Source organism: Marmota monax, unplaced genomic scaffold, assembly GCF_021218885.2.
Source record: "Marmota monax isolate L192 unplaced genomic scaffold, Marmota_monax_Labrador192_F-V1.1 WCK01_AAM20220418_F8-fsc00062, whole genome shotgun sequence".
Lineage (NCBI taxonomy): Eukaryota > Metazoa > Chordata > Mammalia > Rodentia > Sciuridae > Marmota > Marmota monax.
The window spans coordinates 11,460,846-11,482,092 of record NW_026695221.1 but is presented as its reverse complement, the minus strand read 5'-3'; the positions used below and the strand labels follow the sequence as shown (position 1 = coordinate 11,482,092).

Below are 21,247 nucleotides of genomic sequence, written 5' to 3'. Positions count from 1 at the left end.
TAATGAAAAACTTCAGTGCATATGTTGCTTTAAGACCATGCCTTTAGTTATTTTGAAAATTGTGAAAAGTGCCAGAGATAAAGAAAAATGAGATTAGATTAGCTGTAAGAGAGGTGGTAAGACAACTCTACTGAACCACGCATAAGACTATCAACAGAAGTCACCAATAAAAACTTAATGCCTTTCAATTTATGGACATGATTATTGCTTCTAATTAGAATAATAAGCCTCTGCTCTGAATTTTAATCCCAGCATTCCTCAGTGCAATTTTGACATCCTTGTTCCTCAAACTGTATATGAGAGGATTGAGCATGGGAACCACATTAGTGTAGAAAACAGAAAATATTTTTCCCTGGTCCATAGACCCAGAAGAATATTTAAGATACATGAATGCAGCTGATCCAAAAAAGAGAGAAATAGCAATGATGTGAGAGCTGCAGGTACTGAAGGCTTTTGATCTTCCATGAGTGGATTTGATGTGAAGAATGCTGGTAAGAATGAAAATGTAAGAAGTCAATATGGTAAAGCTGGGGACTGTGATATTAATGCCCACCACAACAAGAACGACTACTTCATTGACATAGGTGCTGGTGCAAGAAAGTTGGAGGAGGGGGAGTATGTCACACAAGTAATGGTTGATGACACTGGCATTGCAGAAGGTCAGTCTAAGCATGCAGCCCGTGTGGGCAGTGGCTCCAACAAATCCCATCACATAGGCAGCAAGAGACAATGAAGAACAGACCTGCTGGGACATGGTGACCCTATACAGCAATGGGTTACAGATGGCCACATAACGATCATAGGCCATTGAGGTCAACATGTAGCACTCGGAGATGACAAAAAAGAGAAAGAAGAACAGCTGAGTCATGCACCCCACATAGGAGATGGCATTCCTCTTGGAGACAAAGTTCATCAACATTTTGGGGCTGAAAACAGAAGAGTAACAGAGATCAATGAAGGACAGGTTGAAGAGGAAGTAGTACATAGGGGTGTGCAAGTGAGAGTTGAGACCAATAAGTGTGAGCAAGCCAAAGTTGCCCAGGATGGTGACAATGTAGATCATTAGGAACAGGTGAAAGAGGGGAAGCTGAATCTCCTGAAGATCTGTTAATCCAGCCAGAACAAACTCAGTCACCAGGGAGTCATTTCCGGTCAGCATTCTCTTTGTTGAGAGTCTGGGAGAACAGAACAAATCTTCATTAATAGAGGACACAGCTCTTTGTTTCTAAACTCATATTTACAATAAGGAGACTTGTAGCTAACCTGAAGAAAGTTCTCCTTTGTTTGTAGCATGCAAATGCTTACTGCTACATGTTCCCCTTCTGTCTTTTGTCTATGAGTGAAATGTGGCAAACTATGGCTCCTGTCCTTACTTAATAATAAAGAGTTAGACTGATGGAACTACAGCTTGCTAAGGAGCTTAGGTAGTGGAGACGCCTGTGTCAGCTCTACCTCTACTTCATCTGGCCCTTCAATTTTTACTTACTACTTATATTTCCTTTATTCTACTAGACATCTCAGTTCCCTTGCAATGACTAGTAAAAAAAAAGATATGATTCCTCGAAGGCAGAGACCATACCAATATTCTTCCTAGAAGGGAGTCCCTCCTATCTGAATAGATTACATGTACCTTATTACAAGGATATATAAAGTAAAAAATTGATAAAAGATGAGGAGTTCTTTCATAAGTAAGGTTTATATTTAACCATAAATCTGGGTGTTTCTACACATTTTCCTCTATTCCTCCCTAGTTAGAGGAAGAAGAAAGAATGGTAAATATGCTTTCAATGGTATTTTTATGATGGCATAAAAGAAAATATTCAGATGCTTGTTATATTAATTGTAAAATTTGAAAAAAATGTCAAACTCTACTCTTAAGACGCTTAAACTCTTAAATGCTTAGCACACATTAACACTTTTTAAAAAGACAAATGTCTCCCCCCTGTGGTATTGCTATGTTTCTTGTGTATCACCTGGAGCTGCTGGTCTGTCTTCTGGCCCGATTGAGGCAGAAGCCAACCTAGAGGTTAAGATGAGACAAGAAAAGGAACTAGAGTCAGAGCTCTGAGCTGCTGAGCTGTTATTTAAAAGCATAGTTCTTCACATTTTTTCACACATGGAGAGTGAGAGAGACAGAGACCAAGTTAACTCACCCACCCGCTACTCAGAGAACTCAATGGAAGTTATTTATTCATGTTTCACCTCCACTGTTCTGGAGGAGGAACTAGCTTCCAGGTTCAGATGCAGTCACAGATCCTTCCTACTTGACTGGCAAAACTGTCAGAGAACAGATCTCCTAATCTGAGTGTTCTGGGACTAATTCTGAAGTAAAATCAAATTTCTAGCTATAAATTTGTCCAGAGGATGTGAAGGTAAGCCATAGACTTGACACCAAGGCCACTATGTCATATACATGGCCATTGCTAAGGCTTATTAATCTATGGACTTGATTAGAATTCCTGGAGTGTCTCCTGGGACCTCCTCTTGGTGATGAACTAGGAGGGGAGGAACTAATGGTGTCTCTGTTTACACCCTAATTCATGAGAGTAGATGTGAACTACCCACTAAGGATTCTACAGTCCCCAGGCATATTATAGAAGCCTCTGCTCTCATTCATAAAGATGTAAATATAATTAATATTCACTGATTATAATCCTAGGTAATACATCAATTTTAGTAAAAAGTATGTAGAATTTTGTAAATTTTTTTGCTCATTTTTAATAATTTGAATCTTTTTAAGTGGTTAGTAACTATACATATTTTAGAGATACAAAGAAAAAATGTACTTTGATTTCAGGTATTTTAAGAAAAAAGTTATGTAATGTAAGAGTGATCCTTTATTTCATGAAAATGTAATTATCTTGAGTATTCCGATGCAATAAGTCTTTGTGTTTAACAGATTGCAATCAAATCTGTGGGCTGGGATGTAGCTCAGCGGTAGAGTGCATGCCTAGCATTCATGAGGCTGACAGCACTGCAAAAATCAAAACAAAACAAAATAAGAAAAAAATCACTATTCATTGGCTGACATTTCAAGAAAATATGACTTTAGAATTTCTCTGTATACATGAATATGTGCTTGTGCTTGTGAGAGAGTATCTACTTTTTAAGATTTTTATTTTAAAATAGCTATAAATTCACAGAAAATTGCAAAAGTGATACTAAGTTCCCTTGAATTCGTCACCCAAATTCTTCCCATATTGACATTTTCCACCACTGAAGAACAAAAACAAAATTAAGAAAGTGACATTTGCATAATAATGGTAATTACCCAGCATAACTCATTTGGCTTTCAGAAACTCAACCTGCACTTGTATGCATATATGGAACCTACTTTTCTATGTGATTCAGTCCTATGTACTTAGAGCAAACATCACCATGACCAAGATTCATAAATGTTCCACCACAATAATTGAACTTCCTGGCACTACCTTTGTATTGTTCCACCCAAACCCTCCCATTTTCATCTCTGTCCCCTGGCAACAACAAACTTGTTCTCCATCTCTTTCATTCTGTAAATGATGTATAAACCTACACAATGTGTCACCTCTGAGTTTTTTTTTCTAACCATAACTCTTTCTAGGTCCATCCAAATTGTTGGCGTATCAACAATTTTTCCTTTAACTGTTGGGTAGTATTCCATTTTTGACAAACCAAGTTTATTCAGCCTTCTTTAGCAATTTAAAGTATACTAGAAACTGGATACAGTGGCTTATGCATATAATCTAAGCTACTTCAGAGGCTGATGCAGGAGGATGGAAAATTTAAGGACAGCCTCAGCAACTTATGGAGACCCTTTTTCAAATCTTAAAAAATAAAAAGGACTGGGGATGTATCTCAGTGGTAAAGCACCCCTAGGTTCAATGCTCAGTACCAAAATACTCTTACTACTAATAATAACAATAATACTTTAACTAATGCCTTAACCAGGTGCACATCCCTGATAGTAACACTAACAAGTAGATGAAGTTAATCCAATGGAACTTGCTATTTTTGAATGTGTGCTGCTTTCTGATGGTCACAGCTTTCTTTATTAGGAGTTCAGAAACCACCACTTTATTAATCTGCTCTACAATCTCACTCTGGATCAATTATAATTCATTCGATTAAGTACAATAAATATAAATAAGGGGTTTTTTAAAACAAAATAATTGTATAATATTCAAGATATATCAGAATTAAAACTAGATGGACATGCTAGTGCATACATGTAATCTGAGTTACTTGGGAGTCTCAAGCAGGAAGATGGCAAATTCAAGGTAATCCTGGGCAATTTAGTGAGACCCTGTCTCAAAATAAAGAGTAAAAAGGGCCAGAGATGTGGCTTAGTAGTAGAGCACTCCTGGGTTCAAGCCCCAGTACCCACCCCTGAAACACACACACACACACACACACACACAAACACAGATACACACTAAGTATCTGTCTTGACACAAAACTAAATCTGGTTTTGTTGTGGAAAATGTTTCAGGGAAGGGGTGAAAGATCACAGTGGAGTCTGATTCCCCTCAGATGTTCTTAAGTCAAGTGAGTCTCTTTCTTTTCCCCCCAAGATTAAAGACTGTCACCTTCAGATTTGCATAGGTCTCACAATCTGTCAAAGACATGGTGAACACAGAATATGTACCACCATTACTTTTTGTGAAAGTACACAACATAATTATCTGTCATAAGCAAATCACTAAAGAAAAGGAGGGGATCCAACATGGCGGCCGGCAAGGAAGCAGCACTTTCAGTATCTCCACATTAACCGGATCAGAAACACCCATTAAAACAGCTACATTCTACCTACTGAGGAACTTCTAGCAAAATTCCGCTGAAAGGAGACCTGCCAGGAAGTAGTAAGTTATATTAGAGGTGGCCCCAGACAAGTGAATCTTGGCCGGCCACGCGGGCGCAGAGGTCCAATCAAGCAGCCACCGCCCAACTGGCTCTGCAAGCAGCCCCCAGCGGCCCGGGGCAGCGAGAATGGTCCCCGCCTGGCCTGGCAGACGGCTCCCGCCATCCTGGCTCTCCTGGCGGCCCCGCTCGCTCTGTGATCGGCCACCCCGCCCGCCCGGCTCTTAGCCACAAGGCCACTGCCTACCGGGTTCTACAAGCGGCCCCCGGTGGCCGGCACAGCAAGAAGGGTCCCCGCCTGGCCTGGCAAACGGCCTGCGCCCTCCTGGTTCTGCTAACGGCCCCGCCCACCCGGCAAACGGACTCCCCCCTGCCCTCCCGGCTCTGTTGGCGGCCCCGCCCCCGGCCAGCGCAGGCTCGGCTCTGCAGGAGGCCCCCGGCGGCCCGCGCAGCGAGAAGGGTCCCCGCCTGGCCCGGCAGACGGCCTGTGCCCTCCCGGCTCTGCTAACGCCCCGCCCGCACGGCTAACGGCCCCCTGCCCGCCTGGCTCTGCAAACGGCCCCGCCCACCCGGCAAACGGCCCCCCGCCCTCCAGGCTCTGCTGGCGCCCCGCCCGCGGCCAGTGCCCCAGGCTCTGCAGGCGGCCCCCAGCAGCCCTGCGCAGCGAGAAGGGTCCCCGCCCGGCAGACGGCCTGTGCCCTCCCAGCTCTGCTAATGGCCCCGCCCCCACTGCGAACAGCCCCGCTCACCCGGCAAACAGCTCCCCCCCCCCCAGACGACGTGAAGGAAATCTAACCAAGCCTTTATGAAATAGCGAACTGGGAACTAAAACCAGAGATTGGGTCAGACCAGAGACAAGCCAGTTCCACCCCTCCCTTCGGACACTCCAGCAAGGAGGCAGGGGCCCGCCATTGCAGAGAGGGGAAGTCACCAAAGTTCGGCCAAAGAGATTCCTTCCCAGCGGAATCAACTTTAGCAGGTGTGTGACTCCCACCCGCATCAGATACAAACAACCGGGAAACTTCAAAATCTCTCTGTGGGCATGACTGTAAGGGCCAAAGGACTCTCGACCCCCAACTCCCAATACTGCCAGTGACGTGGGCGTGACTGTAGGGGCGGAGGGAAGCAGAGAAGACTCCCCACCCCCAACTCCCCCAACCGCCAACTGAGAGGGCGTGACAGTAAGGGCGGAGGGAAACAGAGGACACTCCAGACCCCCAACTCCCCCTACTGCCAGCGGAGTGGTCGTGATTGTAGGGGCTGAGGGAAGCAGATGGGATCCTCGATCCCCAACTCCCATTACCACCAGTGGCGACACCAATGGTCTTAGCCGCCAGACTCCGAAGGTGTGCCCACCAAAGGGGTCCGGAAAAATTAAACTATTGACTCCCAGAACACAGCTCCACAGCACTGGCGCTTAGATGAATGACAGAGAGAGTGCTTAGTCATTAGGGAAATAGAGCACCCAGAGGGGCTGAAAGTGTAACCAAATCCTTGGAGAACCTCCTCCGGTGCACAGGACCTGGCTGGCTGGCAGGAGGAAGGGGAGGAGGGGCTGTAGAAGTGAAACGGCTCTGGACCAACAGGATTGAGAGACTCCCAGGAGCCGCCTTACAGGGATTGCTGTTGACACATTGAGGGCAAATCTCAGCCCGGAGGGCACAGCTTTGCCTACAGGAAGAGAAGAAAATGGATCTCTAAGACCTAATTTTATTTCTTATTTTATTTTATTTTTTCTCTCCCCTTTTCCCTCTTTCTCTCCCCTTCCAAGTTTTATTGTTCTTTCCATTCTCCTCTATGCTATCTAACTCCCCCTCCTTCTTTCTTTTCAAGAGCACCTTCCTTCCCCTTCCCCCCAACTTTCATCCCAAGCATTACATCCTCCATTTCGTGTAACTGTATAAATGCAAACAGGTGAATGTTTCGAGGCCGTCTATAGTGCTCCTAAATACCTAGCTACTACCAACACCCTGATCCAATTGACGGTTAGCATCCCCCTTCAGTAGAGCAATCTTCTAAAGTAGCCAAGACATACTAACCCTTATACCTTCATAGCACCCAACATAAAGTCCTAAGAACAAAAAACAAATCACTATATGCATACAAAATCCAGAAGCCCTTTATAAATTGAATGAATCAGCTCTAAAGTACAATAAAGCCCAACATCTATAGGCATAATCTCCCACCACAAAGGAGAAACAACAGATATAAACAAAGCCAAAACAAATGTATAGGAGAAAGCAGTTACAAAGCAGTCAAACAGAGCTGGAAAGTAACGTGAACAACATGAAAAAAACAGGGAAAAAAGGAGTACAGATAATGCAGGACAACTTAAATCTACAGGAGGACCTAGAAGCATCAGAAACATGGACAGGGAAAGAAATCAAGGCATACCTAACTCAGATGGAAAGGAATATTAGAGAAGACATGAGACAGCAAATCCAAGAATTGAAAGTATATTTTGAAAACCAACTAAACAAACAAATTCAAACTGCAAAGAACGAGCTTTACCAGGAGATAGAGATCTTAAAAAAAAACCAAACAGTGATTTTAGAAATGCAAGAAACCATAAACCAGATTAAAAATGCTAACGAGAATATTACAAATAGACTAGATCAAGTAGAAGTCAGAACATCAGATAATGAAGACAAAGTTTATCAACTTGAAAAGAATATAGTCAATACTGAAAAGATGCTTAAATCTCACGAGCAATCTATCCAAGAGATATGGGATCTCATCAAAAAACCAAATTTGAGAGTCATTGGGATAGAAGAAGGCACAGAGATTCAAGCCAAAAGAATGGACAACCTATTGAATGAAATAATCCTAGAAAACTTTCCAGAGATGAAACATGGAATGGATTGCCAAATCCTGGAAGCCTACAGGACCCCAAACATCCAAAACTGTAATAGGCCAACTCCAAGACATATAATTATGAAGATAGCCAACATACAGAACAAGGAGAGAATATTAAAAGCTACGAGGGAAAGGAGGCAGATTACATTCAGGGGTAAACCAATTAGGTTAACGGCTGATTTTTCATCACAGACTTTGAAAGCGAGAAGATCCTGGAACAATGTATTTCAAACGCTGAAAAATAATGGATTCCAACCAAGAATACTGTATCCAGCAAAATTAAGCTTCAGATTTGACAATGAAATTAAAATCTTTCACGATAAACAAAAGCTAAAAGATTTCGCAGCCAGAAAACCAGCACTGCAAAGCATTTTGGGCAAAATTCTACAAGAAGAGGAATGGAAAAAGAGTGCCCAAAACCAACAGTAAAGGGGGAGGAAAACAACCAAAAAGTAAAAATTAGCCAAACTAAAATAAATAAATAAATAAACATGACTGGAAGTACAAATCATATTTCAATTGTAACCTTAAATGTTAATGGACTAAACTCACCAATCAAGAGACACAGGCTGGTAACCTGGATCAAAAAAACAAATCCAACAATATGCTGCCTTCAGGAGACTCATATGATAGGAAAAGACATACACAGGATGAAGGTGAAAGGTTGGGAAAAATCATACCACTCACATGGCCCTCGGAAGCAAGCAGGAGTGGCCATACTCATATCGAATAAAATCAACTTCAAACCTAAGTTAATCAAAAGGGATAAAGAAGGACACTATATCCTGTTAAAAGGAACTATTCACCAACAAGACATAACAATTATCAATTTATATGCACCAAATAATGGTGCAGCAACGTTCATAAAACAAACTCTCCTCAAGTTCAAGAGTCAAATTGACCACAACACAATAATTATGGGTGACTTCAACATACCGCTCTCGCCATTAGACAGATCCTCCAGACAAAAGTTGAATAAAGAAACTATAGAACTCAATGACACAATCAATAACCTAGACTTAACCGACATATATAGAATATATCAACCATCATCAAGTGGCTACACGTTCTTCTCAGCAGCACATGGATCGTACTCAAAGATAGATCATATATTATGCCATAGGGCAACTCTTAGTAAATATAAAGGAGTGGAGATAATACCATGCACCATATCTGATCATAATGGAATGAAACTGGAAATCAATGAAAAAAGAAGGAAGGAAAAATCCTGCATCACATGGAAAATAAACAATATGTTACTGAATGATCAATGGGTTACAGAAGACATAAAGGAGGAAATCAAAAAATTCTTAGAGATAAACGACAATTCAGACACAACATACCGGAATCTATGGGACACAATGAAAGCAGTTTTAAGAGGGAAATTCATTTCCTGGAGTTCATTCCTCAAAAAAAGAAAAAACCAACAAATAAACGAACTCACACTACATCTCAAAACCCTAGAAAAGGAAGAGCAAAACAACAGCAAATATAGCAGAAGACAAGAAATAATTAAAATCAGAGCGGAAATCAACGAAATTGAAACAAAAAAAACCATTGAAAAAATTGATAAAACTAAAAGTTGGTTCTTTGAAAAAATAAATAAGATCGACAGACCCTTAGCCATGCTAACGAAGAGAAGAAGAGAGAAAACTCAAATCACTAACATACGGGATGAAAAAGGCAATATCACAACAGACACTACAGAAATACAGAAGATAATTAGAAAGTATTTTGAAACCCTATATTCTAATAAAATAGAAGACAGTGCAGACATCGATAAATTTCTTAAGTCATATGAGCTGCCCAGATTGAGTCAGGAAGACACACACAATTTAAACAGACCAATAACAAAGGAAGAAATAGAAGAAGCCATCAAAAGACTACCAACCAAAAAAAGCCCTGGACCAGATGGGTATACAGCGGAGTTTTACAAAACCTTCAAAGAAGAATTAATACCAATACTTTTCAAGCTATTTCAAGAAATAGAAAAAGAAGGAGCTCTTCCAAATTCATTCTATGAGGCCAACATCACCCTGATCCCGAAACCAGACAAAGACACTTCAAAGAAAGAAAACTACAGACCAATATCTCTAATGAACATAGATGCAAAAATTCTCAATAAAATCCTGGCGAATTGAATACAAAAGCATATCAAAAAAATTGTGCACCATGATCAAGTAGGATTCATCCCTGGGATGCAAGGTTGGTTCAATATACGGAAATCAATAAATATTATTCACCACATCAATAGACTTAAAGATAAGAACCATATGATCATCTCGATAGATGCAGAAAAAGCATTCGACAAAGTACAGCATCCTTTTATGTTCAAAACACTAGAAAAACTGTGGATAACAGGAACTTACCTCAACATTGTAAAAGCTATATATGCTAAGCCTCAGGCTAGCATCATTCTAAATGGAGAAAAACTGAAGGCATTCCCGCTAAAATCTGGAACAAGACAGGGATGCCCTCTCTCACCACTTCTATTTAATTTAGTCCTTGAAATACTAGCCAGAGCAATTAGACAGACAAAAGAAATTAAAGGCATAAAAATAGGAAAAGAAAAACTTAAAATATCACTATTTGCGGACCATATGATCCTATACTTAGAAGACCCAAAAGGGTCTACAAAGAAACTACTAGAACTAATAAATGAATTCAGCAAAGTGGCAGGATATAAAATCAACACGCATAAATCAAAGGCATTCCTGTATATCAGTAACAAAACTTCTGAAATGGAAATGAGGAAAACCACACCATTCACAATATCCTCAAAAAAAAAATAAAATACTTGGGACTCAACCTAACAAAAGAGGTGAAAGATTTATACAATGAAAACTACAGAACCCTAAAGAGAGAGATAGAAGAAGATCTTAGAAGATGGAAAAATGTACCCTGTTCATGGATAGGCAGAACCAACGTCATCAAAATGGCGATATTACCCAAAGTTCTCTACAGGTTCAATGCAATGCCAATCAAAATCCCAACGGCATTTCTGGTAGAAATAGATAAAGCTATCATGAAATTCATATGGAAAAACAAAAGATCCAGAATAGCAAAAGCAATTCTAAGCAGGAAGTGTGAATCAGGAGGTATAGCGATACCAGATTTCAAACTGTACTACAGAGCAATAGTAACAAAAACAGCATGGTACTGGTACCAAAACAGGCAGGTGGATCAATGGTACAGAATAGAGGACACAGAGACCAATCCACAAAATTACAACTTTCTTATATTTGATAAAGGCGCTAAAAGCATGCAATGGAGAAAGGATAGCATCTTCAACAAATGATGCTGGGAAAACTGGAAATCCATATGCAACAAAATGAAGCTGAACCCCTTTCTCTCGCCATGCACAAAAGTAAATTCAAAATGGATCAAGGACCTAGATATCAAATCAGAGACTCTGCACCTGATAGAAGAAAAAGTTGGCTCCGATCTACACATTGTGGGGTCGGGCTCCAAATTCCTTAATAGGACGCCCATAGCACAAAAGTTAATAACTAGAATCAACAAATGGGACTTACTCAAACTAAAAAGTTTTTTCTCAGCAAGAGAAACAATAAGAGAGGTAAATAGGGAACCTACACCCTGGGAACAAATCTTTACTCCTCACACTTCAGATAGAGCCCTAATATCCAGAATATACAAAGAACTCAAAAAATTAGACAATAAGATAACAAACAACCCTATCAACAAATGGGCGAAGGACCTGAACAGACACTTCTCAGAGGAGGACATACAATCTATCAATAAGTACATGAAAAAATGCTCACCATCTCTAGCAGTCAGAGAAATGCAAATCAAAACCACCCTAAGATACCATCTCACTCCAGTAAGATTGGCAGCCATTATGAAGTCAAGCAACAATAAGTGCTGGCGAGGATGTGGGGAAAAGGGTACATTTGTACATTGCTGGTGGAACTGCAAACTGGTGCGGCCAATATGGAAAGCAGTATGGAGATTCCTAGGAAAGCTGGGAATGGAACCACCATTTGATCCAGCTATCGCCCTTCTCGGTCTATTCCCTGAGGACCTTAAAAGAGCATACTATAGGGATACTGCCACATCAATGATCATGGCAGCACAATTCACAATAGCTAGACTTTGGAATCAACCCAGATGCCCTTCAATAGATGAATGGATTAAAAAACTGTGGCATTTATACACAATGGAGTATTACTCTGCATTAAAAAATGACAAAATCATGGATTTTGCAGGGAAATGGATGGCACTAGAGCAGATTATGCTAAGTGAAGCCAGCCAATCCTTCAAAAACAAATGCCAAATGTCTTCTTTGATATAAAGAGAGCAACTAAGATCAGAACAGGGAAGAAGAGCATGAGGAAAAGATTAACATTAAACAGAGACGAGTGGGGGGAGAGAAAGGGAGAGAGAAGTGAAACTATGGAAATGGAAGGAGACCCTCATTGTTACACAAAATTACATATAAGAGTTTGTGAGGGGAAAGGGGAAAAAAAACAAGGGAGAGAATTAAACAACAGCAGATGGGGTAGAGAGGGAAGATGAGAGGGAAGGGGAGGGGGGATAGTAGGGGATAGAAAAGGTAGCAGAATACAACAGTCACTAATATGGTATTATGTAAAAATGTGGATGTGTAACCGATGTGATTCTGCAACTTGTATTTGGGGTAAAAAATTGGAGTTCATAACCCACTTGAATCAAATGTATGGAAGATGATATGTCATGAGCTTTGTAATGTTTTGAACAACCAATTAAAAAATAAAATAAATAAAAATAAAAATAAAAAAAGAAAAGGAATTTCAATACGAAATATGTGTAAAAACAATGGGAACCTTTGCATTTTTGCATAACCCTCTAATCAATCACCTCTCTCTCTCTCTCCCCCCATCAATGTGGTTGATGCAAAAATCATGCAAAGGTGGGTGCAGATAAGGATTAGCAACCATCCTGCATAGAAGTCTGACCCCAACACTGAGCAGATGCAACACACACCTCATGTACTGTAGCTGTGTGTTACTCTTAGTGACAGGCAAGGAGAGATGGTCAGTGACTCCACTAGCTTGCAGTTGTAGTTATGCTTAGAGCAAGTATGCTCTAGACCCTGCAGGAATGCACAGCACAGAGTGGAAAGAACCTGTCATCCACACATTCCTGGGAGACCAGGAGGCTCCATAGATGCTCCCTGGAGATAGAAACATCCACAGGATAAATTACACATTAATTTAACGTAGCCTGAGTTTTGTACACAATCCCCTACTCACCACACATGCTGGCAGCAGTCAGAAACAAATATAAAATATATTTTTTAATATAATACCTACTTACAACAGCCAAAACTAAAGAAAATGCTGCCTCTCCCCCATGTCATCAGGCTAAGTGGAGAGCTAAAGTTCTACTTCCTGCTTCATGGTAGCAGGGGGTTCTCCGATTCCCTCATGGGTGATATCAGCAGGGCCATGTGGAGGCTGAGCTTTGCCCCGTGTCTGGAGGCAGTAGGTGGAAATCCATTGCCCTCACTGGGGCCAAGAAAAATCCAAACTTCCTCCCTCACCCATGAGCAACAAAGTTGAACAGGGCGATGCTCATTGGTACTCCACTTTCCCTGCCAGTGGCACATCAGTGAGGCCAAGCAGGGAGCTGAACTGAGGTGCACTGCTGCCCATGCCACACTAGGCCAGCAAGGTCACCTGGGGAGCTTATCATGCACTTCCACATGGGATATTAGTATACTGAGCAGCATTTCTTAGTGTTTTTCTCACATTTAATATATAAGTTATAAAAAAACTCAAAATAATTCATATCTTTAAAAAAAACTGTGTGTAGATTAAAACCTCAGTAAAAGTGTCAGGATTCTTTTATTTTAAGGAGTTTGAGGATTTTCTAATTGACCTGATCTTCCAAGGGGATAAATTCCCCTCAGGTAGGAAGACTTGACTCCTGAAAAAAAATTCTCTTTCTTACTAAAAGAGAGAATTTAAAGGTACCTAACAATGAAAAATGGTAAATATTTAAAGTGATGGAAATACTAATTACTTGATTCGATTAGTACCATCGAATACATTGAGCAAGGACACTAATGTCAAAAGGATGGCGTCACAAAACTCTTTTCCTCCAGGGAAACACAAGTCATGAGACCACGGTGACTGAGGTCATCATAACCTTGCAAAGCATATTTCTACAGACTTCCTGATGCCATGAACATAATAAGTAATCCTAATAAAACATTTCCAGCTTATGGCAATTCTTACCTGAAAGGAATAGCATAATTGATAAATGACCAATCCTTATCCTATGCTATTTATGTACATCAATGCAATTGTAACAACCAGTTTGCTCTAATTTTATTGTCTGTTTTATTGTTTTAATATATTAAAATGTAGATTCTTTGGATTTCGTTTTGGGAGAATTTATTTTAGGCAACTAGAATCGGTGTTGCCTTGTGTGGCAAGACACTTTGTAGCTCAAATTAACTATTATCACACTTGGTTTGCATCAACTTGCCTCTTAGGGTAATGTATTTAGTGACCATGAATGGAATCTAAAGTGACTATCTTTGACTCCCCAGAAGCTCAATTAAAAGAAGAAGGAGGAGGAGGAGGAGGAGGAGGAGGAGGAGGAGGAGGAGGAGGAGAAGAAGAAGAAGAAGAAGAAGAAGAAGAAGAATTATTATTCTCGTTCTTTGCATAAAATCTAGTACTTTCAATGTTTTGGTCTGTTTTATCTTTTTCCTTGTTTCACTGTTTTGTTTTTCTCAGTATACTTTTTAAAGGAGAAAGTTATATTTTACTCTTGTATTAGTTTGCTAGGTCTACCATAACAAAATACCACAGACAGGGTAACTTAAAAGGCAGAAACTTATTTATTCACAGCTCTGGAGGCTAAAAGTTCTCAGCCTGGTTATCAGCAGATTTGTTATCTTCTGAGGTTTCGCTGCTTGGCTTCAAGATGTCTGCCCTTTTCCTGTGTCCTCACCAGATTTTTCTGCTGTGTATGTGCATTTTCTTGGTGTCCATGCATCCAAATTTCCTCTTCGTATAAGGACACCAGTCAGATAAGATTAGGGTGCACCCAAAAGGTTCATTTAAATAATCACATTAAAGACCCAGTTATGTAAGTATCAACAAAGAATAGTGTACTAGAGGAATGAACACCAACACCTCATTTTGCAGGAACACAAGTAAGCCAATGACAACCAGTGTTCACTAAACAAGGTCAAGATAATGTGGAATTTCACTGAAATATCAGGATCAAAACTTGATGGACGTGATATCATGTTTTGATTTTCTGAGAGTAAGAGGTTGTCAAACATACATTGGCATGAAGTCACGTGCTACTTAGAATGTCCATTTCATATTTAATAAAGATACTTCTTTTTAAAATTTATAGATAGTCCTGTGTTATCCTGCTTCCGATTATATGACTCTTAATAATGCAAGGCATTTTTTCACATGTCTCTGAAATGATGACATACATTTAGCAAATTGCCAATATTTTGCTTTTTCAAGAATTGTTTCACAATGAATGAATGAATTGATGAATAAATAAAACTGTTATTATTCTTTTATTAAGGTATATTTCCAGCTGGGATTAAAACGCAGAAGTAGAGAGCTTGCCTAGCCTGAAAAAGCCCTGAGTCTTAAGCCTAGTGTGCAAGAAAGAAGAGAAGGAAAAAAAGTTATTTCCTTAATTATTAGAAATTTTCATTTCTCCATAGTCTTATGTGTGTGTGATAACTTTAGCATAATATAATACCTTTAATTGAAGTTGTACCTATAAAAAATAAAATTAAACTCATATTTAAAGAAAATATACATGTATATACAAAACACTCAGAACTGCCAGCACGCCAACAGTGAGATGTCTTTGAGTGTAATATGCATGTTGATTTTAAGGAAGTTATGTGAAAATACATTTGCATCTTAGTTTATCCCTGAATATGATCTGACCCTTGAATATCATTACACTGACCATAGACAGCACTTTTTAAATATGTGCCACTTCATTTCAGCTGCACCACAAACTTTGAAATGTTCTCCATGCAGACACCAAGACTGAGAGAACATAAACACAAAAATTGCAAGAATCTGGAGCCAAATCAGATCACATGGTACCAATTCCAGTGATCCTTCCACTTTGTGACATTTGTACCAAGAGGAGGAAAAAACAGGACCCAGGGCTCTTCCACAGAATTCTTGTTCCTGTTTCACTTGACATCCAGAACCTCTGACTCATCTTTCAGGTTAGCAAAACTAGGAAAAAATCATCTTCCCTCCTGAACAACCTGGCAATTTGTTGTTAAATAACATTCCCCCTACAAGGTGATAAATAGCTTCTACTGTTGCCAAAAGAGCCACCTGCTAATAAGACCCAAGGGGTTTTATGAGTAGTTTGAAAATCCTAGGTATAGCACTTCATGAATTTCACTACAAATTATTCATGGAACCCTTAACATTTTTTCAGATCAGTTAAAACTACATAGACAAAGCTTCAAAACAGAGGAGGAGAAAGAGAGCTAATTCTTTTGTGTGATTAATAACACATAAATTTTATTGTGCTTTAACAGCATCCACTTTTTTCCCTCACAAACCCCTAATACATCGACCTATTTCCTAATTAACTATGTACCACACACACCTCAACTACACCACAGACATGCTGGTCTGTTTTCTGTCCCTCATAATCATCAAGATTTTTATGGCCTCAGGGACTGTGACCTACCTCTTTCCTGTGAGGAAAATGGTCTACAGGTGACTGTCTTCCTCTGTCAGTGCTGTCTCTGCTCATATGCCACCTCCTCAGAAAAATCCCCTCATAACCACCCATTCCAAAGTAAAACACAGTGACTTTCTGTACCATCATCTTAATTTGAGACTTTGTGTAGCATTTTCTGATATATTCACATGTGTGTAAATATTTTTGCTTATCAGCTACCTTTCCCTCCAGCCCACCTGCATCTCAAGTGCACTCACCCTAGAAAATGAGCACTCTGAGAGCACAGGTACTTTCTTTCTTCCTCACCAGTCTTTTTTTATATTTAAAACAGATCCTGGATGCTTTTGTGTCTAAAACAGCATATATTCTCAGTTTATACCTGCCAATTAAATAAACTACATCATCTGTACCATATAAAACTCTGAGACAAAATGAGAGTGAAAATGTTAAAGGGAAAGACCTGTTAATGAATTGAGAATTCATTAAAATCTACTTGAATAAAGAACAAAAATTCCTCTACTGGGAGTTGGTGAACATTTGCAGCAGCAAACTGCTTGTGAAAGAAGATAATAGTGTGTCCTCCTACCCACATTTCTGCCCTGAAGTCTTAGGGGTGAATCCAGTGGAGGGTCCTTTTTTCTGGCTTCTCTGAGTGGCTCCTTCATTTCCTGTCCTTAGGAAGTAGGATCACAAGAAAATCTTTGGCCTCACTATACCACATTCCCTTGAGGCTAAAGGGAACTGACCAGAGATCTGTTTTTCTCCCCTTTATAGAAACAAAGGTATTTCCCAAAACGTAGTCTCCTAGAACACTTGATAGAGTTTTATCTATCTTAGAGTTACTGACTCTAAGACTTTGAAAATCATATTCTCCATGTCATATCTATGCAGGAATTCTAGATGAGACCCTATCAAAAAATCTCACAAAAGTACTGGGAGCATGGCTCACCAGAAGAGCCTCACGCCTAGCATGGACAACAGACTAGGTTTGTTGGACAACAAAGCAAAAAGACTTAAATTTAAAAAGCTTGACAATTTTTCCATTTCTGGCTTATTATAGTCCAACTTTTTGTACTTAAAATTTTATAATTTCTAGGTCTGGGGGTAAGGCTCACTGGAATTCAACTTGCACAAAAAGTGGGGGTTCAATTCTCAGCTCTGCAACAAATATATTTACATACATATACATATATATGTACATATAAATAATTTCTGGAAAATGACAGAATTAACTGGTCTCTCTACTCTCTGAAAGGATGATAGACTAAGCTTCCGGAATATATTGTCTTCACTTCTGAAATGATTTCTACAATTAATTTAGTTTTGTGTAATATTAAATCACTTGCATTTATTTTGATTTCTTACTATACTTTCCTTAGTTCCTTGGATGGTTGTAACTGCAACTGAGGCTGTTTTTCAGTGCTGGGGATCAATTCCTGGGCCTCATGCCTGCTTGGAAAGCACTGTATGTCTGTGCTACACCTCCAGCTTGCTCCATAGTTTTAAATATCATTTGCCCAACATAAGATTTGACATATTTAACAAATACAGCTTCTATTTAGAAGTGCACCCTTTTCTTCAAAGTCTTTCTCAGTGCAATATGGACATCTTTGTTCCTCAAACTGTAGATTAAAGGATTTATCATTGGTCCCACAATGGTATAAAAAACTGTGGATACTTTATCTTGATCTAGAGACCCAGTAGGAGATGGTGTAAGGTACATGAATGCTGATGCTCCAAAGAAAAGAGAAACAGCAATAATATGAGAGCTGCAGGTGCTGAATGCTTTGGACCTGCCCTCTGTGGAATGGATGCCAGAAATATTGGACAAAATCAAGGTGTAAGAAATAAAGATGGTAAGACTAGGCACTATTACATTGACACCCACCACAATGAAAACCACCAGCTCATTGATGGAGGTGCTTGTGCAGGAGAGCTTCAGGAGAGGAGGTATGTCACACATGTAGTGATTGATGATGTTGCCACCACAGAAGCTGAGTCTCAGCATGCATCCAGTTTGGGCTGTGGCACCCACAAGCCCCATGGCATACACACCCACCATCAGCATGAAGCAGACCTGATGGGACATGGTGACCTTGTAAAGCAGAGGCTTACAGATGGCCACATATCGATCATAGGCCATTGATGTCAAAATATAACACTCATCAATAACAAAGAAGCAGAAGAAAAAGAGTTGAGCCATGCATTCTGCATAAGAGATGATGTTCTGATTTATAAAACTCATCAGCATTCGGGGAGTAATGACAGAGGAGTAGCAGAGATCTGTGAAGGAAAGGTTGAAGAGGAAGTAGTACATGGGAGTGTGCAGGTGAGGATTCAGAACAATCAGAATAATCAAGCCCAGGTTCCCCACCACAGAGACCACGAAGGTTCCTAAGAAGAGGAAGATGAGAGGCAGCTGGAGCTCTGGCTGCTGTGTTAAACCCAGCAGGATAAACTGGGTCACTGAGGAGCCATTGCCTGAGGCCATTCCCTCCTGGATCTGGTCTGTGAGAGAAGGAGAAATAGTAACATTAGAATGAGAAGCCAGCTCTCTCCACCCAGCCCCAGTACAATGAGGTTGAGACCCAGATGGGGAGATGAACTCAAGCTCACCCTTCTCTCTGCCTCTGTTTTCTCCATTTTATAATCTTCAAAAAATGTATAACAATGAATACTTTAAAACACACACAGAAGGTAGTTTCTTAGGGAGTAAGGCTCAGCTCCACTCTGCTTTTACAGTGGACCTCCCACTACAGGGAGGCTTTTCAAGGACTCTCTGGCTCCCACAGATGAGGTTTGGAAGAACAGCAGGATAGGTACAATTCAGCACTCACCCTCCTGCATCAGGACTCCAGTAGAGGCTCTTGATAACACTTCTGCTCTATTCTCATAGAGTGATAGGTAGCACTGATGGATTTTAGAGGTACACAGCCCAGTAAAGAGATTTTTTTCTGATATTGCTTTTGTTTGGGATGAATTTTGGACAAAGGAATTCAGAACACAGTCCTCAGTCTTCCAGGCTCAGAAAAGTCATAAGATATGGATCATAATTTCTGGTGGTAGCTTTGTCCAATGTCCTCTTCCCCCTACAAGGTGGTAAATAGCTTCTACTGTTGCCAAAAGAGCCACTTGCTAATAGGACCCAAGGGTTTTTAAAAGAAGTTTGGAAATCCTAGGGACCTGATTAAAAATCAGAAGACCTGTGTTTCCCCCAGTATTTTCCTCAGAGATCATTTTTTGCAATTAAAAGATCATATCTACCCTGCATTTGTAGTCCTCCAGTTCATGATCATAAAATGAAGCATATTATTGTGCATACATATTGATTTCCTCCCAAATGTGGCACATCCCCAAACAGAAAGCAAGAAAACCTGTCCCATATCCAAAGTGGATTCTTCCTTTTATCTATAACTAGATGAAATACTATATATCATTCATTTCTTTGTTGTGTCTTCCTTCAATTCATGCACCTACATATATTTGAATCTAAGCTTTATAGTGACGTGGCTGTTTTTCTGTTTTTCTTCAGTTCTGTTTATCATTCTAGGTCTTCAGAACCTAGAATAACACCTAGCATGTACAGTAGGTACTTAAGAAATAATAAAAGTTGGGTGATTGAGGATGCCTTTTCCGTTACTCCTGGAACCTGTACTGGAAACCGCACAGACTTTTGGCTCCACTGGCAGAGGTTTATGTAGTTCCAGTGCTTTTAGTTGTAGACAAGAATGCAGGACAAGAAAAACATCAATGTGACATGTAAGGACCACTGTTGGACTTGTAAAGGGTCATCTAGGAGCACTCCAGGTCCAAGCTGATGAGCTCAAGGAAAGATTGCCATCTCCTCCCTCTCTGAATGTCACCCTGAGAACTTGCACAGGCTCTCTGCAAGCCCCCAACATCTCTCCTACAGGAATGTAGCATAGTCTCATATCAGAGGCAGATTTGGATCAGGTGGTCTAGGAAGCTCTCAGGTGCCTAAATCAGAACCTGTTCCTTTTAGTAGGACATTTAGAGTCACTCAAGTTTTTATTTAATTTTAAAATAAAAATAATGGAAATAAGGATTAATTTGGTGGCATTGGTAGGAATGACTAGTGTTAGAGAGATGAAGGTAGAATGAGCTGCTTAAGCAATTGCAAAAATGAATGACTTTGGAAAACAACAAATGAAAGAAAAAAATTCTTGGGTTAAGGCTGCTGCTTTGAAAAGTTAAGAAAGACTGGAAATGTGATAAAATTTATACATTCAGTTTTGAACAACGGGATATCCCAAGTACATTATGCTCTTTTCCACATATGAGAGAAAACGCTCAACTCTTGACTTTCTGAGTTTAGCATATTAACTTAATGTTCTTAAGTTCTATCCATTTTTCTGAAAATAACATAATTCCACTCTTTATGACTGAATAAAACTCCATTGTGTACATACACCACATTTTCTTTATCCATTGTTTCATTGATGGACACCTAGGTTTGGTTGCAGAGTTTGGCTGTTGTGAAATGTGATGCTGTAAATATGGGCATGCATGTATTATAATATACATTTGTGTGCTGATTATAATTCTTTATGATAAACACCAAAGAGTGGTATAGCTGGGTCATATGGTGATTCCATGCCTAGCCTTTTGAAGACCATCCAGACCAATTTCCAAGGTAGTTGTACTAATTTACAATCCCACCAACAGTGTAAATGTGTTCCTTTTTCTCCACATCCTCTCCAGCATTTATTATTCTTTGTATTCTTGATGGATGCTCTGGCTGGAGTGAGATGAAATCTTAATATAACCTTGATTTGCATTTCCTAACTGCTAAAGATGTTGGACAAACTTTTTCATTTGTTGGCCATAT

At 39.9% G+C, this 21,247-nt stretch overlaps 2 protein-coding genes across 2 annotated transcripts; both read right to left on the bottom strand.

Annotated features, from left to right (window-relative positions):
• Positions 1–3: 3 nt before the first annotated feature.
• LOC124085163 (olfactory receptor 8B3) lies at positions 4–1,168 on the bottom strand. The gene has a single exon (XM_046432693.2). The coding sequence runs from the start codon at positions 1,157–1,159 to the stop codon at positions 215–217; it is 945 nt and encodes a 314-aa protein (XP_046288649.1). The 5' UTR covers positions 1,160–1,168; the 3' UTR covers positions 4–214.
• A 16,788-nt stretch (positions 1,169–17,956) lies between these two features.
• LOC124085198 (olfactory receptor 8B3-like) lies at positions 17,957–18,895 on the bottom strand. Its single transcript, XM_046432745.1, has one exon. The coding sequence runs from the start codon at positions 18,887–18,889 to the stop codon at positions 17,957–17,959; it is 933 nt and encodes a 310-aa protein (XP_046288701.1). The 5' UTR covers positions 18,890–18,895.
• Positions 18,896–21,247: the final 2,352 nt, after the last annotated feature.

Bases quoted from the DNA above. Each gene is read 5' to 3' on its own strand.
- LOC124085198 (XM_046432745.1), bottom strand. From the start codon at position 18,889: ATGGCCTCAGGCAATGGCTCCTCAGTGACCCAGTTTATCCTGCTGGGT.
- LOC124085163 (XM_046432693.2), bottom strand. From the start codon at position 1,159: ATGCTGACCGGAAATGACTCCCTGGTGACTGAGTTTGTTCTGGCTGGA.